The sequence below is a fragment of the Dendrobates tinctorius genome, unplaced genomic scaffold (assembly GCF_039654945.1).
Source record: "Dendrobates tinctorius isolate UK_male_01 unplaced genomic scaffold, ASM3965494v1 ptg000312l, whole genome shotgun sequence".
In the NCBI taxonomy this organism is placed as follows: Eukaryota; Metazoa; Chordata; class Amphibia; order Anura; family Dendrobatidae; genus Dendrobates; species Dendrobates tinctorius.
In genome coordinates, this window is record NW_027361979.1 from 5,467,025 (window position 1) to 5,494,867 (window position 27,843).

The window sequence follows — 27,843 nt, forward strand, 5'->3', positions numbered from 1 at the left end:
ACCCTAACCCTAGCCCCAACCCTAATAGGAAAATGGAAATAAATTAAAAAAATTATTTTATTATTTTACCTAACTAAGAGGATGATAAAGGGGGGTTTGATTTACTATTTATAGTGGGTTTTTATGTTTGGCAGCTGTCACACACTAAAACCCTTTTTTTATTGCAAAAAAATAGTTTTTGCATCACCACATTTTGAGAGTCATAATTTTTCCATATTTTGGCCCACAGAGCCACAGGGTTATGTGAGGCTTTTTTTTTTGCGGGACGAGTTGACATTTTTATTAGTACCATTTTTGGGCACATGACATTTTTTGATTGCTTTTTATTACAAAAACCAGCATTTCATGAATTTCTTTTGGGGGGGTGTTTACACCGTTCTGCGAGTGGTAAAATTGATAAGGCAGTTTTATTCTTCGGGTCAGTACAATGACAGTGATACCTCATTTATATCATTTTTTTATGTTTTGGCGCTTTTATACAATTAAAAACTTTTTTATATAAAAAATTATTTTTGTATCACTTTAATCTGAGAGCTATAACTTTTAAATTTTTTCGCTGATGACGCTGTATGGGGGCTTGTTTTCTGCGGGACAAGATGATGTTTTCAGCGGTACCACGTTTATTTATATCCGTCTTTTTGATCGTGTGTTATTCTACTTTTTGTTCGGCAGTATGATGATAAAGCATTGTTTTTTTGCCTTTTTTATGGTGTTCACTAAAGGGGTTAACTAATGGGACAGTTTTATAGGTCGGGTCGTTATGGATGCGGCGATAACAAATGTGTACTTTTATGGTTTAGTTTTTTAATTTAAATATTTATTTATTGATGGAATAGATATAGATTTTTGTATTATTATTATTATTATTATTTTTTTTTTTTAAATATTTTCACAAATATTTAAAAAAAAAATTCTATCTTTTACACTTTGTCCCACTCTGGGACACTCATTTTGTGCAGGCTGATCGCTTCTATAGCATGCAGATCTGCATGCTACACTACACTGAGCTGAGAGACTTCCTTACATGCACTGCACATAACAGGAAGTCTCTCAGCTCTGGAGACTCAAATGTCATCATGACGACATCGGCTCTCCATGGCAGCGATCGGGACCCCGCATCATGCTGCCGGGTTTCCGATCCAAAGGCAGAAGGGCTGTCAAGCCCGTGTGCCGGCTCCGGAACGTTGCTATTTTGTTCGATTGCAGTGTTCTGGGGGTTAACGTGACGGGTGTCAGCTGTGAGAAACGCTAATGACGTACTATTCCATCCGTGGTAAACTAAGTCCCAGGTCACATGGATTGAATAGTACGTCTAATGGCAGAGAGGGGTTAAAGTATCTGGAAATATTTAGCTTGCAGGGATGTCACAGTGTAGAGGGATCATCCTAATTTTCATTTCCATGCGGAAATACGAAGAGCAATGGAATGAAACTTAAAGGGAGAAGATACAGATTAGATATTAGAAAACACTTTTTGACAGTGAGGGTGATCAATGAGTGGAACAGGCTGCCACAAGAGATGGTGAGTTCTCCTTCAATGGAAGTCTCCAAACAGAAGTTGGACAGATATCTGTCTGGGATAGTTTGTTGAATCCTAAATTGAGGAGGAGGTTGTACACAATGACCCTGGAGGCCCCTTCCAACTGTAACACTCTAAATAAATGGACGTTTGAAAAATCAGTGACACCAAGAAAACATATGGGAAATGTTGTTTATTAACTAGTTTGTGTGGTATTACTAGTGGCTTTCGGAGTGTAAACATTCAAAGTTTGAAAATCGCTTGCAAATTTTTCTAGATTTGCCATAAATTTCAGATATCTTCATAAAGAATGCATATTTTCCAACAGCATAAAGTACAATGTGTCACGAAAAAAAGGTCTCAGAATCACTGCGATATGTTGAAGTGTTCAAGAAAGACTTATTAACACATAAAGTGACACTGGTAAGAATTTAAAAAATGAGGATTCGTCACTGAACAATAACTTTTTTCATTTTTTTTAAATAAATTAATAGTACACATTAAAATAAGAAACATTGCAATATATTTTATCAGAGAAATCTGCTTTCTTTCTCCCCCTGGACTGATCTTTTATTCACAAGTAAAATAGATAGAAGATGGCAGTTTGTGCTAAAGTTTTATGGGGAACAGTAAGTGTCACTTCAGGGGAACTTGCAGTCGAATGTCTGTGCCCGCCTATAGCTCTTCCTTCAACCTCTTCCTCATTTCTTTATAGAATTTTAAAAGCACCAACTTCCATCAATCTCAGTAGTGGGGAAATCTGACTTTAATGTATGCAGATTTTACCAATGAGTTGAGAGTGAAAGATTAGTCCAGAAGGTGAAAGAAGCCAAATTCTTTGATAACATACAGTATATTACACAGTCGCTTATTTCATATTATGATTTAAGAAACAAAAATTAAAATGACAATTACTATGTAATGCCAAAATTGGTTCAGTTCTTAAAGTGTGAAAATGAGATATTTATTTTCAGAAGTTTAAATGTTAAGATGTTGAAAAAGCAGATTTGGGAAATATGGGAGTGATCCTTACTGTTTTCTGTATATTTTGAAAATTAATAACATGATACAGACTTAAAAACGTATAAAAGTAATTGAAGCACTAGTCATATAATAACAACAATGCATAGAGTCAAATAAAACCAAATTATTATCAGTTAGTAATTCCTCTATGGGATTCAAGTCAGCAGTTTAGTATGATGACAGATCAGGCATATTACAGAAAAGTGGTTTAAACATTTCAGAATATTGTATAAAAAAATAAATTGTTTTTTGTCACCATTTTCTAAGACTCGTAGCTCTTTATTTTTTTGATTATGGGAGATGTGTGAGGGCTTGTTTTTTGCGTGGCAAGCTGTTATTAGTTGTACCATTTTCGAGAATATACATTTTTGCCTGCCTTTTTTTTTTGTGGTGGGGGGAGGAGTGAAATGACCAAAATAAATGGCAATTTTGGCATTTCTATTTTTTTTTCTTTATGGCATTTACTGTTCAGGTTAAAAAAAAATGTATATCTCACTAGTTTGAATTTTTGCTAATATGACAATAATATGTTTATTTTTCACATTTTTTTTTCATTTTATATTGGAAAAAGAGTTATGTGATTCAAACATTTATGCTTTTATATTTTTTTAATGTTTAAAAACTTGCTTTTTTTTTTTTTTTAATTCTTATTCTTTGTGTTTGATAGCCTGTACACCCTGCGATTCTTCATTTTTGCAGTAGATAGTATAAATCATACTCACAGGTTGGGTTTCATAGCAACGATGCGGGCCTTCAGTAAGACACAGCTCCTAAGTCAACCCACCAGAACGTACTAATCATGCTGTTTGAAAGAGATAAGCGCCGTAACAGCCCTGCACTCACACAAAAGATTTATTTGAAGCTGTCAGAGGCACTTAAAGGGGTTGTCCACTATCAGGAGAACCCCTTCTTAAACTTCATGTTTGGCCCCCGATAAAATAATAAAGCCTATACTCACCTCCAGTGTCGATGCTGTTCCAGCGGTGTAGGTACTTGCATTCCCAGGGCTGCGATGTGGTGGAATACCATGTAACGCCTGCGCCCAATCAGCGCTGACGTCACTATCTCCGCCTTTGGACAAAGTAAACACGAAGTGGAAGTCCGATATGAGCTGCAGCCCATGCTTCCTCTTCATGTTCCGTTTCTCCAAAAGCGGAGACGGTGACGTCAGCGCTGATTGGGCGCCGGTGTCACGTGTCACAACACCACATCACAGTCCCAGGGAGAGCAAGTGCTGATACCGCTGGAACGGCACTGACACTGGAGATGAGTATGGGCTTTATTATTTCATCGGGTCCAAACACTTAGTTTAAGAAGTGGTTGTACTAGTATTGAACAACCCCTTTAAGTATTGGCAACAGTTGGATTTAGCTCTGATCGTTACCGTTATAGGCAAGTGTCGGCTGTATAACACAACTGGTACGAGAATCGCAGGAGTGTTCTCCGTATGGTGATCCGTGTGTAATTCGTATGCAATGCGATTTTAAAATGAGCTCTTACATACAGCAGTTCTCTGTCATTGACACATTGTTTTAAAAGAAAATATTCTTCAAAACATATACAGTACAGATGACTATGAAAATTGTAGATTCACTCTGAAGGCATCAAAACTATGAATTGACACATGTGGAATTATATAATTAGCAAGAAAGTGTGAAACAACTGAAAATATGTCTTATATGCTAGGTTCTTCAAAGTAGCCACCTTTTGCTTTGATTACTGCTTTGCACACTCTTGGCATTCTCTTGATGAGCTTAGTTACGAAAATATAGAAAACTCTTTGAATGAGAAGGTGTGTCCAAACTTTTGGTCTGTATTGTATATATTACATATATATATATAATGTGTGTGTGTGTATATATATATATTAGATATAGATATTATATAGAATACATATATATACTGTATATACAGTATGTGTATATATCTAATGTTTTGTGAGCTGTCAGTGTGATTTTACAGTAGCCAGACATGAATCGTCGGCTTTTCAAAGGACACCAGTGCGTAAAAATCGGACAGCACTCGTATGGTGCAAATGCTGACCGTTTTTGTTCTCGCACCATTTGACTTGCATTGGCGAGTCTCGTTGAGAATCGCAGGAATACGCATCATGCTGCGATTTTTTTTTCAGTCCGATTTCGGTTGAGAAAAAACTCGCAAATGAGATATCACCTATTGAATAACATTGGTCCAAGCGCAATCCGATTTTTTTATCTGATTGCACTCACCCGTATTTCTTGCAAGTGAGTATGAGCCCTTATAGTACGCTCGCACTGGCGTTTATTCGCGCCATGTTAATATTACTTGGATCAGACTCTGTCAGAGTGTGAGCTGAGGGTGATCCAATTCTCTTGCATGAGAAAATGACAGCACAGGTATGAAGATGGAGAACGTAATTTCTCCATCTTCTATATTGTCTCTCAGTCTGTACACGGAGGACCTCCGAGTGCTGTCCGCTGTGTCACACACCCATAGACTTGCACTGGTGTGTTACAAATATTGGAGGCAATTGCAGCATGCTGTGATTGCTTTTTCATGCCAAATCAGAAACATGGGAGCGCATTCGGCCATGTTACACGGCAGTGTGAGCATACGCTTAGCATACGTTCCCTTACAGTCCTTTCTAGGAGCTCATATCTAATAAAACCACTGGTATTCCTCCATCCAGGATTGTGGAGTTGATATACCAATGTTCTGACTTAGACTCACCTATTTTTCACACTTCGGCTCTGGGTCCGGCATAAATAGCCAGTAATTAGCAATAAATTTACTGTAGCAGACATCATAATAATGTTTCCTAAACGTTCCAGGACTAAAAAAAAGTTTGCATTTGTCAGGTTGATCTCTCTGAAGTGACAGGGAGCTGAAATAATCAGTCAGTGTCACAAAAATGCTTATCTCAGAGCTCAAAGTGCTGTGTTAATCAATTAGAAACCGCAAGTGTCTTCCTTCCTGCAACCAGGCTGTTGGAAACCCGTGACTGCTAACGTCACAAGCCTTTAGCAGTCTAATGGAAGAGAGTAGCATGCTGGGAGGGCATGGCACTGTATGTGTCCTCCCAGCAATCATCTCTGAGATATATCGACTAATATTCATCTAGGGGCCAACAGACATATTATCTCTGCACTTCTTACATAGGACTTCTGAGAGCAAACAGATCACGATAAGAAAAAAAGAAAATAAAAAAATATATAGCAAAAATAATGAATAGAAATCCTGCGAAATAAGGAGAAAGTCTAACACCGTCCCCAACCCACTTGCACTATCAGACTTTTCAGTGACAACTGCATTTTACATGGATCAAAGTCCATGCTAGATCAAATCCACATACGGTAATTATTGCAATTCACTAACTTTTTTCTCCGTAATGATGGATGTGGGTCCGGGATTTGCTGCAGGCAATGTAATTGTATGTGGGCTACACTGTCACTTATTCTGGGGGGTTAAAGAGGCTGCCACTGTCAGGGTAAGTGCACACATTGCCGAGTAGCCTGTAGAATTTTCTGCAGAGAATCTGCATCTCTTGGCAGAAAACACTTGCAGTTTTCATGCGCAATTGATGCAGATTTTAAGGCTGTGTGCACACGCTGCGGATTCCGCTGCGTTTCCGCAGCGGTTTTGGCCGCTGCGGACACGCAGCAGTTTTAGCTGCGGTGTACAGTACCATTCATTTGAATGGGAAAACAAAAAACGCTGTGCCGACGCTGCGGAAAAAAACGCGCGGATTTGCTGCGGTTTTGAATCCGCAGAAAGAATTGCATGTCAATTCTTTCTGCGGAAACCGCTGCGGGTTCCTATCTCCACCATTGTGGAGATAGTGAATCCGCAGGACCAAACCGCAGGCAAAACCGCAGATAATCCGCAGGTCTTTGGACCTGCGGATTATCTGCGGTTTTTGCAAAATCCGTGCGGATTAATCCGCAGCGGAATCCGCAGCGTGTGCACACAGCCTAATGCGTTTTTGCTGGAGAGAGAATATGTGCCAGACTGAAAAATGCTGATGCGGATCCACAAGAAGAACTGACATGCTGCGGGTAAAAAAAAGTTGCAAATCTGCGCGGATTTTTCTGCAGCATGTGTACAGCAATTCTTAATTTACCATTCACTTACATTGGTTGTGCATTACACTGCAGATCTGATGCAATTCCGCGCGTCCAAAAACGCTGCGGATCCACATCAAAATCTACAACGTGTGCACATACCCTCACTCTTACAATACAGCATGGGGAGTTGCAGGTTTCCTGCTGTTACAGAACATGGTTAACGTGTAGAAGAGTATCGCTATATGTGGTGAATGGGCATGTGGGTGGTAAGTAGTAGTGCACGTACAGTATATCACAAAAGTAAGTACACCCCTCACATTTTTGTAAATATTTTATTATATCTTTTTATGGGACAAAACTGAAGATATGACACTTTGACACAGTGTAGTCAGTGTACAGCTTGTATAACAGTATAATTTTGGCGTGCCCTCTAAATAACTCACACATAGTCATTAAGGTCTAAACCGCTGGCAGCAAAAGTGATTACACCCCTAAGTGAAAATGGCCAAATTGTGCCCAATAAGTCATTTTCCCTCCCCGATGTCATGTGACTCATTAGTGTTAATGGGGGGGCAGGTGTGGTAAATTTGGTGTTATCACTCTCGCACTGTCTCATACTCTTCACTGGAAGTTCATCATGGCACCTCATGGCAAAGAACTCTCTGAGGATCTGAAAAAAAGAATTGTGGCTGTACAGAAAGAAAGCCTAAGCTATAAGAAGATTGCCAACACCCTGAAACTGAGCCGCAGCACGGTGGGCAAGACCATAGAGCGGCTTAACAAGACAGACTACACTCAGAACTCTCCTAGCCATGGCCAACCAAAGAAGTTGAGTGCACATGCTCAGCGCCATTTCCAGAAGTTTGCTTTCCAAAATAGACATATGAGTGATGCCAGCATTGCCCTGACAAAACTGCAGAGGCGGTGAAACGCGCATCAAGGTGCATTCCAGCAGGTTATCTTTCCCCCGTTCAGCATGACTGCAGGTAGTCATTGGCGGTTATTTATTGTGGTCTTATTGCAATGCGCTATGATTGAGGATTGATATACGGTAGTTACGCACTGCACTTTTGTTATGTCACTGAGCATGTTGAATGTTATTTAGCTATTTGGAACTAATTTAAATCTTTCTTACCATTTGTATTTAGATAGATAGATAGATAGATAGATAGATAGATAGATAGATAGGTAGTTAGGTGATTTGCAACTGGTGATTTTCTGCTCTTTGGCTTAGACATTTCAATTTGGATTTCTTCCTGCATCAGCATGGGCATTCGGAATTGAGCCAGAAATAATATATGTGGTTTGATATCTATTATAGTTAATATTATTGACAAAAAAACAACCTTTTATCTGGTAATTTATTCCTCTGGGGGTGATATCTGCTTAAACTTTGTTGTGTCTATTGCCCCAAATTATGGAATCCTATGGAATATTATTTTGTGATATGTTGTCTTAATTATTGTAATAAAATACATTTTTTTATTCTTATATTTTTGATGCTACTACTTCAATTTCTTTTTCGGTTTGTAATAGCATTCTTAACCTGTCCGGCGTTGACACTTAGACCCTTACAACCAGGAGGAAATTAACTTTATTCCCCCTGCAGCATACGGGTTCCAGTCATAAGGGGGCGCTGGCGTGGGTTTAGTCACCGTTCTGTGTATAGAGAGCGGTGGCTGTGACTGCACCCCCCACAATGACTGACAGCAGGCCCTAATGCTGAGTTGCTGTCAGTCAGTGAAGATGAGTAGTCAATGGCCTATGTCACATTACACAAGGAATTAACTGCATGTGCCATAAGTAGTTGTGTTGGTGGTAATCCAATATCTCGTGTTGGGGTAACTACTTATTCACATTTAGGGCCTCAGTTCATTAAGTACAGGTATTTTCACAGGTTACCTTCAACTCTAAATGTGTTTATTTCACTTGAAAAAATGTAACCAAATGAGTACTCCTACATAGTGCCGTACTAGCATCGTGTCATGGATGTCAGGCCTATTAGTTACCGTATATACTCAAATCTAAGCCGACCCCCCCTAATTTTGCCACAAAAAACTGAGAAAACTTATTGACTCGAGTATAAGCCTAGGGTCGAAAATGCAGCAGCTACTGGTGAATTTAAAAAATAAAAATAGATACCAATAAAAGTAAAATTAATTGAGACATCAGTAGGTTAAATGTTTTTGAATATCCATATTGAATCAGGAGCCCCACATAATGTTCCATACAGTTCATGATAGCCCCATAAGATGCTCCATACAAAATACACCCCATATAATGCTGCACAAAGGTTAATAATGACCCCATAAGATGCTCTATAGAATAATATACCCCATATGCTGCTCCACAAAGGTTATGGCCCCATAAGATGTTCCATAGATTATGCCCCCATAAGATGCTCCATAGATTATGCCCCCATATGCTGCCCCCATAAGATGCTCCATAGATTATGCCCCCATATGCTGTCCCCATTAGATGCTCCATAGATTATGCCCCCATATGCTGCCCCCATTAGATGCTCCATAGATTATTCCCCATATGCTGCCCCCATAAGATGCTCCATAGATTATGCCCCCATATGCTGCCCCCATACGATGCTCCATAGATTATTCCCCATATGCTGCCCCCCATAAGATGCTCCACAGATTATTCCCCCATATGCTGCCCCCATAAAATGCTCCATAGATTATGCTCCTATATGCTGCCCTCATAAGATGCTCCATAGATTATGGCCCCATGTGCTGCCGCTGCTGCTGCATTTAAAAATAGAAAAAAATGACATACTCACCTCTCCGTCGCTGGGGCCAGGTGCCGGTGTCACTGCTGGCACCTGAGATACTCACCTGTCCCCTGGTCCATGGCTGCTTGCTGCTGTCTGGCACGTCATCTGTCAGTGACGTTCAGACTGCAGGGGGCGCGGCGCGCACTAACCACATCACCGCGCCCTCTGCTGTCTGAACGTCACTGACAGATGACGTGCCAGACAGCAGCAAGCAGCCATGGACGCAGGACAGGTGAGTATCGCTATAGTTACCCATCCTGGCGTTGTCTCTTCAGCCCCCAGCTTCTCTGCGATATCCCTTCCTGCCTTCAGCGGTCACGTGGTATTGCTCATTAAAACTCATGAAAATGCGCATATTCATGAGTTTAATGAGCGCTACCATGTGACCGCTGAAGGAAGGAAGAGAGATCGCGGTGAAGCTAGGGCTAAAGAGACAGCGCCAGGATGGGTAAGTATGATCTGATGACCTGACACCCCCACCCCCCTCCGACCCCCTGGTGTATATGACTCGAATATAAGCCGAAACGTGGGACTTTTAGCCCCCAAAAAATGGGCTGAATATCCCGGCTTTTTTTCGAGTACTGTATATACGGTATTTCTGTGTTGTGTTTTTTTCAGGTGCTGTGTGATTTAAAAAAAAAAAAAAAAGTTTATTTGTAAGACTCTATAATTGGCAGTTTTATTCTGTAACATAAAAGAGCTAAAAAAAAATCCCAATCCTCCCACACCCCAAAAAAACAAAAATACATCAACTGACCAACTGTGTTGGAATTGATGTGGTTCATACTGCCTCATAAAAAGAATAATCTAATGCCAATGAAAAGTTCAACTTGTCCAGCAGAAAATTAAGCCGCAAACAGCTGTCAACAGAAAAAAAAAAATTACATTTAGATCTTTTCATTATAAGAACAATAAAAAAGTAAAGGAAAACTCTTTTTTTTAAATAAAATATTTAACAGAGCAGTGTTTGAACAATATGTTATTATATCTAATTTTAAAAACAGATTAGTGGGTCTTGTTGACTATAACATTCTATGTTTTTTTAATTTTTGTCTTTCTCTTTTTTCCAGGAGAACTGAAACTCTATATTTTCAGTTTATCTCAATGGTGTGCTGCCTTCATTTTTGTGCTTTTATATTAAAGATTGGTAAATACCTGAAAGGTTATTCAGCCGTACAGTCTACACTGCTTGCTAGTGCTGCTTTCAAATCTCACACCCACCCTATGACGTAGTCCTGTAGCCGGTGTGAGGGTCCTGTCATTTAATATTGTAAATCCAGGGTGGCAAGCATGAAAACCCAATTATGTAGTGTTAGAGCTAATTTGGTGTCATTATACAGGGGATGAGCTAATGCGGGGGTCATTATGCAGCATAAGAGTAGATTCGGGGGTCATTATACAGTACGGGAGCTAATGTAGGGACCAGTATACAGCATGATAGCTATTACGGGGGCCATTATACAGTGCTGGCGGACGGAAAAAATTCTCTCTCTCTCTCTTCGTTCACATCAGTTAGCAACGGATCCGCTTTCCGCCGTTTTGGCGGATTTTAACTGACACAAAAAAACTGAAGTGTGAATCAGGCCTTAGTTATTATCTGTGAGGGTATGTTCCCACAGTCAGTAAACACTGCGCTTTGGATGCTCCGTACATCCGAGGCATCCAACCCACAGCGTCCAGATGTTACAGCATAGTGGATGGAATTTCCAGAAATCCCATGTCCACTATGCGTGCAGGGACTCCTCAGGCTTCCCTGTGGAGATGGACAAGCGGCGCCTCTTTCCAGACCGCAGCATGTCTATTTATATAGCGGAGACGCTTAGTCTACGCAGTGTAAATTACCCATTCACTATCATTAGATGCGGTAAAACCACATTATCTTCCTAGTCACATGCGTGTTAAGTGCGGGAACGCAGCTTACTACGCATGTGTACTAATTTAATTCTCACAGCTGACACCTGACACTAAGTGCCAAGAGTGGTCACGGACCGCTCCCGGCACTTTAATCCCTGAAACACTGTGATTAAACATGATCGCAGCGTTCCGGACCAGCAGAGGGGCTGACAGCCCGTCTGAATTTGGATCGGAGAGCCCGTGGCATGACACGGGGTCCCAATCGCTGCCATGGAGACCCAATGCGTAATGACAACATCCAGGTCTCCAGAGCTTCCGGCATGCGCAGTGCATGTCAGGGAGTCTCTGAGGTCAGTGTGCACAGAGTGCAGCGCTGACAGCTTATATGGCATGCAGATCTGTGTGCTATAGAAGCGATCAACCTGCACAAAATGAGTGTCCCATAGTGGGACACAGTGTAAAACTAAGAATTAAACAAAATAAAAAATTTATATAATTGTAGTATAAAAAAATAAAAAATAATAAAAATCAATATTTATTCCATCAATAAATAAATATTTAAATAAAAAAATCTAAACATTAAAAGTGCACATATTTAGTATCGCCACGTCTGTAACAACCCGACCTATAAAACTGTCCCACTTAACCCCTTTAGTGAACACCATTAAAAGAAAAAAAAACAAGGCAAGAAAACAATGCTTTATCATCATACCGCCAAACAAAAAGTGGAATAACACGCGATCAAAAAGGCGGATATAAATAAATGTGGTACCGCTGAAAACGTCATCTTGTCCTGCAAAAAAAAGCCTCAAATAGCTCCATCACCGGAAAAATAAAAAAGATATAGCTCTGAGAATAAAGCGATGCAAAAATAATTATTTTTTATATAAAATAGTTTTTATTCTATAAAAGCTACAAAACATAAAAAAATGATATAAATGAGGTATCGCTGTCATCGTACTAACCTGAAGAAAAAAACTGCTTTATCAATTTTACCACACGCGGAACGGTATAAACGCCCCCTCAAAAGAAATTCATGAATTGCTGGTTTTTGTTCATTCTGCCTCCCAAAAATCCAAATAAAAAGCGATTAAAAAATGTCATGTGCCCGAAAATGATACCAATAAAAATGTCAACTCATCCCGCAAAAAACAAGACCAGACATGACATTGTGGGCCAAAATATAGAAAAATTATAGCTCTCAAAATGTAGTGATACAAAAACTATTTTTTGCAATAAAAAGCGTCTTTTAGTGTGTGACAGCTGCCAAACATACAAACTCGCTATAAATAGTACATCAACCCCCCTTTATCCCCCCCTTAGTTAGGGGGAAAAAAAAAATGTATTTATTTCCATTTTCCCATTAAGGATAGGGTTGGGGCTAAAGTTAGGGTTAGGGTTGGGGCTAAAGTTAGGATTACAGTTACGGTTGGGATTAGGGTTAGGTGTGTTAAAGTTAGGTTTGTGGTTAGGGTTATGGTTAGGGTTGGGATTAGGGTTAGGAGTGTGTTGGGGTTAGGGTTGGAGTTAGAATTGTGGGGTTTCCACTGTTTAGGCACATCAGGGGCTCTCCAAACGCGACATGGCGTCAGATCTCAATTCCAGCCAATTTTGCATTGAAAAGTCAAACGGCACTCCTTCCCTTTCAAGCTCTGCCACGCGCCCAAACAGTGGTTTACCCCCACATACAGGGTATCAGCATACTCAGGGCAAATTGCACAACAACTTTTGTGGTCCAATATCTCCTGTTACCCTTGGGAAAATAAAAAATTGGGGGCAAAAATATCATTTTTGTGGAAAAAAATATGATTTTTTAATTTTTATGGCTCTATGTTATAAACTTCTGTGAAGCACTTGGGAGTTCAAAGTTCTCACCACACATCTAGATAAGTTCCTTTGGAGGTCTAGTTTCCAAAATGGGGTCACTTGTGGGGGGTTTCCACTGTTTAGGCACATCAGGGATTCTCCAAACTCGACATGACGCCTGCAGACCATTCCATCAAAGTCTGCAATCAAAAACATCACTACTTCCCTTCCGAGCCCCGACATGTGCCCATACAGTAGTTTTCTCCCACATATAGGGTATCAGCGTGCTCAGGACAAATTGGACAACAACTTTAGGGGTTCAATTTCTGCTTTTACCCTTGGGAAAATAAAAAATTGGGGACTAAAAGATCATGTTTGTGGAAAAAATGTGATTTTTTTTATTTTCACGCCCAGGCGTTATAAACTTCTGTGAAGCACTTGCGGGTTCAAAGTGCTTACCACACATCTAGATAAGTTTCTTGGGGGTCTAGCTTCCAAAATGGGGTAACTTTTGGGGGGTTTCCTCTGTTCAGGCACATCAGGGGCTCTCCAAACGCGACATGGGGTCCAATCTCAATTCCAGCCAATTTTGCGTTAAAAAACTCAAATGGCGCTCCTTCACTTCCGAGCTCTGCCATGCGCCCAAACAGTGGTTTACCCCCACATATGGAGTATCAGCGTACTCAGGACAAATTGCACAATAACTTTTGGGGTCCAATTTCTCCTGTTACCCTTGGTAAAATAAAAAAAATTGAACCTGAATTAATTTTTTTGTGAAAAAAAGTTAAATGTTCATTTTTTTTTTTAAAACATTCAAAAAATTTCTGTGAAGCACCTGAAGGGTTAATAAACTTCATGAATGTGGTTTGAGCACCTTGAGGGGTGCAATTTTTAGAATGGTGTCACTTTTGGGTATTTTCTATCATATAGACCCCTCAAAGTGACTTCAAATGTGATGTGGTCCCTAAAAAAAAAATGGTGTTGAAAAAATGAGTAATCGCTGGTCAACTTTTAACCCGTATAAGTTCCAGACAACAAAAATTTTGGTTCCAAAATTGTGCTGATGTAAAGTAAACATGTGAGAAATGTTACTTATTAAGTATTTTGTGTGCCATATCTCTGTGATTTAAGGGCATGAAAAGTCAAAGCTGGAAAATTGCGAAATTTTCAAAATTTTCGCCAAATTTCAGTTTTTTTCACAAATAAACGCAAGTTATATCAAAGAAATTTTACCACTAACATGAAGTACAATATGTCATGAGAAAAGATTGTCAGAATCACCGGGATCCATGGAAGCGTTCCACAGTTATTACCTCATAAAGGGACAGTGGTCAGAATTGAAAAAATTGGCCCGGTCATTAACGTGCAAACTACTCTTGAGGGTTAAGGGGTTAAATAAAGGTGTACCTTGCTTCAGCTGGAGCTTCGCATACACAGCAGTTCTCGCGATTAGCTGAGTTGATCGTGAGAACTGCCGTGTACAGTACGTGACCACCTGGGACATCTCCGGTCACTAGCCAAGTTTTCATGATTAGCTAATCGTGAGAACTGCAGTGCACGTGACCGCCAGGGACCGCATTATCTCCGATGATCATCTTCAGGCTGCGTTCACACATTGCGGCTTTTTTGGTTTTCGCGGCGGATTTTAACGCAAAAAAACAGCATCCCATGCAATCCTATGGGATTCCGCAATGCTGTGCTAGTGTTGCGGATTTTCCCACGGCAGAATCGCATTGCGGAAAAATACGCAGCCTGCTCATTAATTTTGCGGAATCACGGCGATTCCGCCCACATAGGAATGCATTGTTCTGCTTACTTTCCGCATGTGGCTGTGCCCACCATGCGAAAAGTAAGCAGAACATTTGCGGATGGTACCCAGGGGGTGGAGGAGAGGAGATTCTCCTCCAGGCTGTGGGTACCATATCCCTGTAAAAAATAGAATTAAAATAAAAAATTGGGTTATATTCACCTTCCGGCGTCCCACGCTGCCTTAACGATGCTCTCACCAACTCCCGTTCCCAGTAATGCCTTGCGGCAATTACCTGTGATGACGTAGCGGTCTCGGGAGACCGCTACAGTATTGCGAGACCGCTATGTCAGCAAAGGTCTCGCAAGGTATTACTGGGAACGGGAGCATCGCGATGATCGGGAACGCTGCGCGGGACGTCGGAAGTTGAGAAAAACATGATTTTGAATTTTTTTTATTATTTTTAACATTAGATCTGTTTACTACTGATGCTGCACAGGCAGCCTCAATGGTAAAAAGTTGGTCACGCTAGTCAAACACTGTGTTTGACGAGTGTGACCAACCTGTCAATCAGTTCTCCAAGCGATGCTACAGATTGCTTGGAAAACGCTAGTATTCTGCAAGCTAATTACGCTTGCAAATCGCTAGTTTTTCCACGGGAATTTAAAATGCGGTTTTCCCGCGGAATGGAATTCTGGAATTCCCGCGGTAACTTCCGCGGGAGTTCCGCAACATGTGCACATAGCCTCAAGCTCTACCGTGTCTGGATGTCAGGCTGAATGCTGGCATAATGCCACCGTTCAGCAAAAGGCATCCAGATGTAGCAGAGCTGGACTCGTCGTGGGACAGTATGTATACCCTCTTGGCAGACAGGTAAGGATATTGTTACTTTTTTATTTCTCTTCCAGGAGACGTTGGCGTTGGTGGAATAGGCGATGCGGTAAGTATGGTTTAATTAACATGGGGCCATTCACGTATCCACAATTTTGCACAGACCAAGCGGTACAAAAATGGATGACACTCGGACAACACTCTGATAAAATCACTTCCTTTTTCTTGTATGTGAGGAAACTGAGGTGTGAATGAGGCCTAAGGTAGACGGGCCTGTCTGCTTATTGATAAAACGATTTTCCTCCCTTCTTACGGATGGTAAAAAGGGGCAGAGCTTATATTAGAATTACAATTCACACCACATCCAGAATTACACTCACTGGAAAAGGCGAATATTTCACATTAATTAGATTAATCACCCAGTCTGAGTCTGGCGTATTGTGCTATACCCACTCCTGGCATAACAGTGCGCTATGCAGTGGGAAGGTGATAAAGGGGTTAACTACTTTGATTATTATTTTATTTCAGCAGACAGATTCTATTTTGTTTTGTTATACTATATTGGCCTAACAACCTCAAAAAGTGATACCTCATTATTACACTCCCCCAGCACTTGTGCTTCAAAGTTACAGCCGATCTCTACCTCTTATCCAGCTCCAGCTGTCATGGATGTGTCAGAGGTTGCAGACCGTTGCACTGCATCTGTCTGCAGAAGGTCTTGGTTGTTTGCTTTGCAGACTATTGGTCACCTCCCCTGGTGCTAATGACTAAACCTGGATATGGGTGTTTATAGCTCCCTACTTCCTGCTGACAGGTGCGGGTGTTATTCCCTGTTTGCACTTCTATGTTGAGACTTGGAGCTGTAGCAGTCTGCTAGTGTCCTCTTGGAGTTTGGAGGGTGTCGGTGTATCACTCTGAGTTTGCTCAAGTCAAGTGTCCCCTTGGTTTCATTTATCCTTATTGTCTTTATAGTGTTAGTGGGATTTACTAGCATATATCCTGTCCTTCCCGATGCACGGCTTATCGCCAAGGTCGGCGATAGGTGCAAAACCTATATAGGGACGGTAGGACAGACAGGGTGATGTTAGATCTGTTCAGGGGTCTCCACTTCCCCCTTCCCTATTGTTTGGTTCCCCTACCCTTATCCCTTTGTGTTGCACTTAATCTATCCTACACTCTGCGTGACAGCAACAATGTCATCAAGACGGCTGCTGTCAATCACTGGTTGAGTTGGGTCACTACTGTGGCCAAGGCCTGGCTGAGCACTCATTACCTGCTTGTTGTGATCCCCCAAAAAGTTAACACCAATGGATTCTAAATTGCATTTGTCCTACATTCCACCCAAAAAAGATTTTAGTTTTTCATTTTCCAGCACATTATATAGTAAATTAGAATGACAGATTGGAGCACAATAAGTCTCCTATGTCGACAGAAAGATCAAAAGACACATATCTTGGTAGATGGGGCTGGGAAGCTAAAGCAATAAAAATGGACGGGTTTAAAGGGGTTTTCCACTTTTACAAACGTTGATCCCAAATGATTCTTGCAATGTAAAATAGCAGATAATATTCACTCTCCCCTGCCCCCGACTTTGCACCATTGCTCTGGTCTTTGTTTTTTGGCTGCAGCACTGACACCGTGTTGACCGCTCACATCAATGCTGCAGCCAATCACTGAGCTTTGCTGATGTAGATGTCACTAGCCACTGAGTTCATTGATTGGCTGCAGCGGTGAAGTGTGCTGTCGACGTGACGTTAACGCTGCAGCCAAAACACAGAAAACAGAGCAGCGGCAGGGAGACGGCAAAGGGGAGGGTGAGTGCTTACCTTACAAGATTGGTTTGGCTGAAAAACCCCTTTAATAACAGATCTGCAGCAACTCTGTGGCTGTCACCAGGGGTCACATCCTGCTGCAGGACTGAAGCTTCAGCTGATGTGAGGTCCCGGACCAGGGTAGGCTGAGCACCTCCACACTGCTGGGAGAGCCCTGCTATGGACACGGGGCGGCCATCCATCCATTATGGGGCTGTCACCCATTCATTATGGAGCTGCCACCCATCCATCATGTGACTGCCACCCATCCATCATAGGGCTGCCACCCAAAATTCATGTGGCTGCTACCCATCCATCATGGGGCTGCCACCCATCCATCATGTGGCTGCCACCCATCCATCATGTGGCTGCCACCCATCCATCATTCTGATGCCAGCCAGCCATCATGGGGCTGCTTCCCATCCATCATGTGACAGTTACACAGCAGGGCACGCTCTGCAATAAGCAGCATCTTCTGTCGGAGACTTCAGCCCCACCCAAACCGAACAAGGATGCCCCCATTCAATGGAGAAGCAGAGCATTCATGTCAGGAGCTGTCACCCTGCAACGATCACTGCACGGCTACCTTGTGGCGCTGCACCGATCACTGCACTGCTACCCCGCGGCGCTGCACCGATCACTGCACGGCGACCCTGCGGTGCTGCACCGATCACTGCACTTCTACCCCGCGGCGCTGCACCGATCACTGCACGGCGACCCTGCGGTGCTGCACCGATCACTGCACGGCGACCCTGCGGTGCTGCACCGATCACCGTACGGCAACCCGGCGAACTGCCATCCTGTCAACGCTATGATCTGCAAGGATCGCCACAGCCATGCGCGTCCCATTCATCACTGCCCCTTACCTCAATGCCACCCTGACACTGCAGTCTCCTTGGCTGCCCATGCTGCAGCTGGCGCGCCCTCCGTCCTGTCACAGCTCACACAATGGGCAGCTGCTGAGCGCCGGCTTCATCCCGTGCCCATGTCCGCTCTGCGGTGCCACAGTCTTCCACGGCAGAACAATAGGTAGAGGGAGGACAAGCAGCCGACTGCTGCCCAGACCAGACAGCGCACACCCACAGGCTGGGAAGCGGCACACACTCCTCCGGGGGCGGGCCTTCCCCGGTATGTGGGGTCCTGGCCTCTCGGGGGGAAAGGTGAGGAGGGCAGGCGGTGGGCAGAGGCGGACATTGGCGCCATGGAGCCAGCGGATGCGGCATTGGAAGCTGAGGGCAGCAGACGGGGGTCACGGCCAGTAACAGCCTGGGATGTGACCTAATGAGGGTCTTCACGGGTGTCCCCCGGCTTCTCCTCCATCTCTGGATATTGGAGCAGGACTGCATGTTATTGGGGCAGTCAGAACGCCTTCCTTATATAATGGCTGGCTCCATCCCCCATGGGGACCCTATAAGCGGGCCACCATAGCACTGGATGGATGACAGAGGGCCGGGACCCCCACAGCACCCCACTGGCACTCCCATGCCAACAGTTGGTCAGCCACATAGAATTAGCCTGTGTGTTAGTCGGGGGCCCTAGCGATAAGGGGGTCCCATTTGCGCCTCTACAGTATATCAGTTGCGCATTATGCTGCGGGCGGCCCTTATACTGGGCTTGTACAGGGGTCTGTCTATGTCCCCACACCGAAGAGACCCCAGACAGGGCCCATTCACTCGTCATCGCACACAACCACCGCTCTGAGTTTCCTGGGGGTTTGGTTCCTTTTTAGGCCTGTTTCACACTTCCGTTTTTGTGTCCGCCAAACGGATCCGTTTCCGTTTTTTTGACGGAAACTGATGCAAACGGATCCGTTTTTTAAAAACGGATCCGTTTTTTTGACGGATCCGCGGTAACCGTAATGGAAGTCTATGGGACAAAAAAAACGGATCCTGCAAAAAATGGCGGATCCGTTTTTTTACGGAAAACAACGGATTTTGACGGATTTGAAAAAACGGAAGTGTGAAACAGGCCTTATCAGCAGTGTTTGCTCTCTCCGTCCGCTTTTACCATTTCATCAGCTGTTCTTGTGTGAAAAAACAACAGTGAGAACGAGACGGCGTCCGACTTTTCCATGGACCCATAGACTTCCATTGGTGACGAGGATAACAATGGGACGACTGTGATTTGGTGCATACACATACTGTGCAGACATAAGGACACGCGTCCTGCCAGTATCAATGCCGATATATAAGGATGCTACATAAGGAACGGGGGAATGCTAAGAAGAAAAGGCAATACTTATAACACTGTGCACGCTGGGACAGAAAATGTTTGATTTATTAACATACAAAATCAACATACCATTATTAAAACCAATGATATCCTACATGGAAATACCGTATATCTCCTCCAGACACCATGATTATACAGAAAACATGGTTCTCTCCAGTGTATATACAATGTAATATTATTATTATTTATTTATATAGCGCCATTAATTCCATGCTGCTGTACATGAGAAGGGGGTTACATACAAAGTTATAGATATCGTTACCAGTAAACAAATTTACAATGACAGACTGGTACAGAGGGGAGGGGACCCTGTCCTTGCGGACTTACATTCTGCGGGATAGTGAGGAAGAGACAGAAGGTCGGGGGTGCAGCAGCTCTGGTGGTGATGAGACGGCAGCTCAGGCGGTGGTGAGGCGGCAGAATGGTCATTGCAGGCTGTAAGCTTTCCTGAAAAGATGGGTTTTCAGGTTCCATTTGAAGGATCCGAGGATGGTGGATAATCGGACGAGTTGAGGCATGGCATTCCAGAGGATAGGGGATATTCGGGAGAAATCTTGGAGGCAGTTGTGTGAGAAACGAATAAATGTGGAGGAGAGCATGAGGTCTTGGGAGGATCAAAGATTACGTGAGGGAAGATATTGGGAGATTAGTTCAGAGACATAGGGAGGGGAAAGGTTGTGTATGGCTTTGTAGGTCAGTGTTAGTAGTTTGAACTGGATTGAACAGAAGAACCTGAAGACCCACCTGTTCCGACAAGCCTACAGCCTGCAATGATCCTCGGTCTACTGAACCACCGCACGACCTGCTCTACCCTCTCCTACTGTATCCTCACCCATCCCTGTAGACTGTGAGCCCTCGCGGGCAGGGTCCCCTCTCCTTATGTACTTGTGTGTCCCTTGTCTTAACATGTTTATTATACTTGTCTATATTTCCCCTTTTCACATGTAAAGCGCCATGGAATAAATGGCGCTATATAAATGCATAATAATTGTTGGGGAATTGGGAGCCAATTGAGGGATTTGCAGAGAGGGGAGACGGGAGTAGCAAGGAGAGAGGTGGATTTGTCAGGCAGCAGAATTGAGGACAGACTGGAGTGGTGCAAGAGAGTAAAGGGGGTTTTACACTAAGCAATATCGCTAGCAATATCGCTAAAACGTCACTGGTTTTGTGACGTTATAGCGATATCGCTAGCGATATCGCTATGTGTGATACTTACCAGCGACCGGCTCCCCCGCTGCTCATCGCTGATCGCGCGAGAATGTCCGGCTCCATTTCTCGTCGTCTGCTTCCTGCTGAGACTTCCTGCTGTGACGTCCAGCGACGCGTGGAGGCGGGCGGGAGGACGCAGGATCGCTGTGTGTGAATGGTAAGTATCGTGCGCTGCGTCGCTGCTGCATCTCTGTGAGGTCTTTCTGTATGAAAGCTCACTAGCGATCATTTAGCGATGCACCAGCGATCCTGACCGGGTCGGATCGCTGGTTGGATCGCTGGTGCATCGCTAAATGTAAAAGGGCCTTTAGCAGGGAGGCCACAGAGGAGAGTGTTGCTGTAGTCAAGGCGGGAGATGATGAGGGCATGTACAAGAGTTTTAGTAGATTGAGGACTGAGGAAGGGACGGATTCTGGAAATATTTTTGAGTTAGAGGCGACAGGAGGTGGCAAGAGATTGGACGTGTGGTTTGAAGGACAGGGCAGAGTCGAGAGTTACTCTGAGGCAGCGGATTTCAGGTGCGGGAGAGCGTGATGCCGTTTACCATAATAGATAGATCGGGTAGGGAAGATACGCGAGATGGAGGAAAGATAATGAGTTCAGTTTTGTCTACGTTGAATTTTAGGAAGCGAGAGGTGAAAAAGGAGGATATGGCTGATAGACACTCTGAGATTCTGGACAGCAGAGAGGTGACATCTGGGCCAGAGAGGTAGATCTGAGTGTCATCTGCATACAGGTGGTACTGGAAGCCATGGAACTTTATGAGTTGTCCTAGACCAAGAGTATAGATGGAAAAAAGTAGGGGTTCCAGGACAGAGCCTTGGGGGACTCCAACAGAGAGGGGGCGGGATGAGGAGGTAGTGTGCGAGCGGGAAACGCTGAATGTGCAGTCAGAAAGGTATGAGGAAATCCAGGACAGGGCAAGGTCTTTGATGCCAAGGGAAGAAAGAATCTGTAGCAGTAGGCAGTGGTCAACTGTGTCAAAGGCAGAGGACAGGTCAAGAAGGAGGAGGATGGAGAACTGTCAGCTTTGGCTGTGAGTAAGTCATTAGTAATTTTGGTCAGGGCACTTTCAGTGGAGTGGTGGGGGTGGAAGCCAGATTGCAGGATGTCAAGGAGGGAGATAGATGAGAGGTGGGAGGAAAGTTGAGCATGGACATGCTGTTCAAGGAGTTTGGAAGCAAACGGGAGCAGTGATATGGGGCGATACCTGGGCATAGCAGTTGGGTCAAGGTTTGATTTTTTGAGGATGGGTGCTATGGTGGCATGTTTGAAGGCAGAGGGGAAGGTACCAGAAGTTAGGGATAGGTTAAAGAGATGGGTTAGGGCTGGAATGATCATGTTAGTGAGGTTGGGGAGCAGGTGGGAAGGAATGGGGCCAAGTGCACAGGTGGTGAGGTATGATTTGGAAAGGAGATGAGTAAGCTCTCCTTCAATGATGTTGGAGAGGGAGGTTATTAGGGAAGGGCAGAGGTCTGGTATGTGGAGTGGTTGGGATGGTGGAACTGTAAAGGTTTGCCTTGTTTGGTCAATCTTGGTAATATGCTGATATACCAAATATAAACACAATAATGGTAAATAAATAAAAAATAAATCTAAATAATCAACAATGGCCATGAAACTATGGGTCCATTTTATACAAAATGAAGCTGGACATGTATACCTGATATTGTCATAATAGATTAGCCACATATATAGTATGCAACATATTTAAAAAATAAAGTACGAATGCATCCAAATATGTATATGAAAAGAAGAGAAGGTATATATTATAAAAAACTTCCTTCTCATCTCCCACTGGGGGTGGTTTTTGTTGTCCTGTCTCATTTTTGGGTCCTCTACCAGAGAGAGATCTGGGAGTTTGAGGGTTCTGCGCAGGATCTTAGTTGTTTCCAGCATTGTGCTTTTCTGGACGGAGAGCTCAGATGTTGCTCCTGGGATCTGTTGTAGCTATTTTCCCAACTTAGGCTTCACTGCTCCAAGTGCTCCTATCACCACTGAAATCACTGTTGCCTTCATCTTCCACATCTTCTCCAGTTCTCCTTTGAGATCCTGGTATTTCTCCAGCTTCGCATATTCTTTCTTTCTTTCTGATGTTGATGTCACTTGGCACTGCCACATCTATTATCATTGCTGTCTTCTGATCCTTGTCTACTATCACAATGTCTGGTTGGTTAGCTAAAACCTATTATCCATCTGGATCTTGAAGTCCCACAGCATTTTAGCCCTTTCATTCTCCACCACTATCTCTGGGGTCTCCCACCTGGACTTAGGGGGACTTAGCCCATATGCTGTGCAGATGTTCCTGTATACAATTCTCGCTACTTGGTTGTGGCATTCGGTATACGCTGCCCACTATGTGTTGGACTGTTTCTGAGGCTTCTTTGCATAGTCTGCACGTTTGGGTCTTGTGTGGTAGATTCCTGCTTCTATGGATCTGGTGCTTAGTTTTTACTCTTGTGCCGCTATGATTAGTGCCTCTGTGCTGTCTTGGAGTCGGCTTTCTCCAGCTTATTGGTGTTCCTGCACTGCACTGCACTTGCTCACTGAGCCAGTGCGCATGTCCTGAGTACAAACCTGTGCCCAAAGATACCTGTGGAGCGGAGCAGCAGTGGTGACGATGCGTGCTCCAGGCTCACAGGACCTGTGTCACTGAAGGTAGAAAGCAGTGAAGGACCTACGATCATGTGACTGCAGGGGGCGGGTCTTAGCGTCCTGCTGCTGGAGATAAGTGCAGGATTCTACTACAGGAATTCTCAAATCAGACAAACGGGGGTCATACACAGAGAGGGCAGCGTGGTACCAGAGGGACAAACAGAGAGTAGTCAGAACGTAAGCAATGAGTCATACACGGAGATAGCAGCAAAGTACAAGAGAGGCAATCAGAGACTAGTCAGGACATAGGCAATGAGTCAGAAACCAGAGAAGCAGATAAACAGTACAGAATCAAGAGACAAACTCACAACAGGGGACAGAACCGGGTCAGAACCATATAAGCAAGCTAAAAGACAATCAGAAGGCACAGGCACACAGGGGTCACCACACTCGGCCAAAGGCAAAAGTATAACTGACATGGATTGGAGTCTCCCAGGGCTATAAGAAGCCCTCCTTGAGCCAAAGAGAGGCTACAATAATTAACTCCCGGCATGCAGGTCAAGCCTGCACTGAGCCCAAGACATTAACCCCTGACGTGCAGGTCAAAACTTGCACTGGGATCATGACAACGTGACTGAGCAGCAGAGAGGTAGGGATATGGTTGTTTTTTAGTTTTATTTTTGTTACAGGTCGATGGTTTATTTTTGGATTACCAGAGCAATAAATCTTGTCAAAAACTAGGTGTCTTTATTTCATTAAAATAATTTTTCATTAATGTCTGTTTGTGTTTTTTAACTGTTTAATAGTGTAGGGTCAATATTGACACCTCTCCATTATTAATCGGCTTAATGTCACCTGCCAATTGCAAGGTGACATTAAGCCATTAATATAAACCCATTAGCCACCACTACAAGGCAATGGGAATAGAGAGAATAAGTGCCAGAAAAGGGGCATCTTATAGATGCCCCTTTTCTGGGGTGTCTGGGGGCAGATTTTTGTAGCCAAGGGGGAAGGTCATAAACAATGGTCTCTCTCAAGGCTATTAAAATCTGCCCTCACTCACCTGCTTTACCTGTCTGGCTGCGATTTTGCCATGCGTGCCCACACATTTTTTTCCAAGGAATTAACCCCTTAATTTAACACCTAGACGTCCCAAATTTTACACACAAACCCTAATTTAATTATTAGTCAAGGACATATGAAAGATACATGAAATGAAATGGTTTACTGTATGTAAACCATGCGTCATTTCATGTCAGGTTTGGGAATGATTTTACAGAAGCCGGCAATTGATTTTGCGGCTATTATGCTATGTAGAACTCTATGAAATATAAATATATATGTGTCTCAATGACATGTGTATATATATATATATATATATATATATATATGTGTGTGTGTATTCTATGTGTATGTATCTATTCTTTCGTTTCTTTATTAAACCTGTCAGTGTGATTTTACTGTATCACGCACTGAATTGCCGGCTTTTCTAAAGGACACCGGGTGCGTATTTCTCGCAAGTCACACATCTGGTCTGTGTGTAATGCGTTTTTTTGGCGCACCCATAGACTTGCATTGGCGTATTTTGGCCGGAGTACGCTGACAATCACAGCATGCTGCGATTGGCACGGACTGTAAAATATGTGCGAGAAATATACGGCTGATGGGAGCTGCCCCATAGAGAATCATTGGTCCGTGTGCAATGCATGTTTTTTACACCTCTCGTCCGTATTTCTCGCTAGTGTGACCCCGGCCTTAGAGGCAATCCAGGACAGGGCAAGGTCTTTGATGCCAAGGGAAGAAAGAATCTGTAGCAGTAGCTTTGGTGTTGAGCAAGTCATTAGTAATTTTGGTCAGGACAGTTTCGGTGGAGTGGTGGGGGCAGAAGCCAGATTGGAGGTTGTCACGGAGAGAGATGAGCGCTGTGAGCAAAGTTGAGCATGGACATGCTGCTCAAGGAGTTTGTGTTAGGAGTCAGATTTCTGCCCTGACTATGCAGGAATCTAGACCCTCACATTCTACAGTCTCCTGCTCTCTGTCCACTGCAGAAGAGATTGCAGAGGAGATTGCTTTGCAGCAACTCTCTCCGGAGGCTAAAGGTACTGTCACACTAAGCGATATCGCTAGCAATATCGCTATAACTAGTGACGTTATAGCGATATTGCTAGCGATATCGCTGTGTGTGATACTTACCTACAACCCGCTCCCCCGCTGGTTATCGCTGATCGCGCGAGAACGTCCAGGACTGTTTCTCGTCGTCAGCTTCCTGCGGCGCTTTCTGCTGTGACGATGAGCGACGCGTGGAGCCAGGCGGGAGGACGCAGGATCGCCTGGTGTGACAGGTAAGTAGCGACCCCCGTCCCCATCGATGTCGCTGGTGAGATCTGCCTGTGTGGCAGCTCACTAGCGACCACTTAGCGATGTACCAGCGATCCTGACCGTGTCATATCGCTGGTCGGGATCGCTGGTGCATCGCTAAGTGTGACAGTACCTTAAGTCCTTCATCCCATCCTCTGAGCATGCTCGTGGGACGATCTCCCATTGGAGTTCAGGAGTCAGGTGCATAGGTCCTGCTCCTGATTCCATTGGTCCAGCTCAGGGTTCTGGAGACTTCCGGAAGGTCCCGTTCGCTATAAAAAGTGCGCATGGCTGTTCCGCCATGCGCTAGTATAGTCATACTTGCTGCTGTGTGTATGTTGATGGATGCATGATCTGGTGAATGACTCATTTGAAACCCCTTTCCTTGGATATTACGACTGTGTGTGGGATTGAGTTATTTAGCCAGTACCAGCGCCAGTGCGCCATTGCTCCAGGCACACTTGCTAGCATCAGACATCGCGCCTGCTGTTCAGCGGTGTCACTCTGCGGCACTATTCACGCCGCACTGTAGTAGCAGCTTATTTGGGTGTCCGCGCTTGCGACGCTCGACACACGAATAGCTACGGTAGGTCTAGACGGACGTAGTACCGCCATCTTGGGCTACTCCTGTGACCGCATTACCGCGTGTGTTACTCTGAGTACCTGTGACACTAACAGGCTGACTTATTGTGTTTCTCTCTGTGTTGCTGCTCTGTGAGTTAACAGAGATTGCCCTGTGTAATCGGGTGACGTCAAACCCTGTGCACACTACCGCCATATTGCTCTGTCATCACCTAGCTGCGGTTTTCCGTCCACCGCACAGTGGACCCCGAGCGGTGAACACACTTTATTTACATTTTTATTTAATGTGTTCCGCCGTTCATAACAGTTTGGAAGCAAACGGTAGCAGTGATATGGGGTGATAGCTGGGCATAGCAGTTGGGTCAAGGTTTGTTATTTTGAGGATGGGTGTAATGGTGGCATGTTTGAAGGCAGAAGGGAAGGTACCAGAAGATAGCGATAGGATGAAGAGATTGGTTAGGGCTGGAATGAGCGTGTTAGTGAGGTTGGGGAGCAGGTGGGAAGGGATGGGGTCAAGTGCACAGGTGGTGAGTTGTGTTTTGGATTGGAGATGACTAAGCTCTCCTTCAGTGATGTTGGAGAGGGAGGTTATTAGGGAAGGGCAGAGGTCTAGGATATGGAGTGGTTGGGGTGGTGGAACAGTAAAGCTTTACCTTGTTTGGTCGATCTTATTTTTGATGTAGGTGGCAAAGTCCTCGGCAGAGATGAGGGGAATGGAGGTGGTAGTGGTGGGCGGAGGAGAGAGTTGAATGTGCTGAACAGTTGTTTTGGGTTGTAGGATAATGAAGATACAAGGTTTGTGAAATAGGTCTGTTTAGCAGAGGTGAGGGCTAATTTGAAGGCAAGTGTAGCTTGTTTGAAAGCAGTGAAGTAGTCTGGCAGGCATGTTTTCTTCCAACGCCGCCCTGGATGATTGTCAGAGTTTTTGGTGAGATTGTTGTGCCAGAGTTGCCTATTGATTCGTCGCACTTTGCAAATGTGAAAGGGGGGACTGAGTCAATGGCTGATGTGAGGGTGGCGTTATTGAAAGCCGTGGTGCTGTCCATGGAGTGAAGATATGGAGGACAGAGGTAGAAGAATGTCTGAGAGTCTGAGAATGTCTAGGTGTGCGAGGTTTCTGAGGAAGTTATAGTGGCTGGATATGGGGGGTAGGTGAGGAGGACGAGGATGAGAAGGTGAGTAAGTGATGGTCAGATAGGCGGAAGGGAGAGGTTGTGAGATTAGATAGGGAACAGAGGTGGGTGAAGATGAGGTCTAATGTATGTCCATCCATCTGTATGGGTGGCTGTGGAGGACCACTGAGTAAATCCAAAGGATGAAGTAGGGACAGGAGTTTGGAGGCTGCTGGCTGGCAGGTGTCAATAGGGATATCAAAGTCACCTATGATGATGGTGGGGATGTCAGCAGAGAGAAAGTGAAGAAGCCAGGTGGAGAGTTGGATGATGAAGG

At 44.0% G+C, this 27,843-nt stretch overlaps 1 protein-coding gene across 2 annotated transcripts in view; it reads right to left on the reverse strand.

Moving 5' to 3' along the window:
* KIF21B (kinesin family member 21B) overlaps nt 1–18,520 on the reverse strand; it is a 461,259-nt gene extending 442,739 nt beyond the window's left edge. For both annotated transcript variants that reach the window (XM_073561060.1, XM_073561059.1), the window contains exon 1: nt 18,285–18,520. In XM_073561060.1, the coding sequence (XP_073417161.1) occupies nt 18,285–18,325 (41 nt within the window). In that variant the 5' untranslated portion in view covers nt 18,326–18,520. The remainder of the gene's footprint in view (nt 1–18,284) is intronic.
* Nucleotides 18,521–27,843: the final 9,323 nt, after the last annotated feature.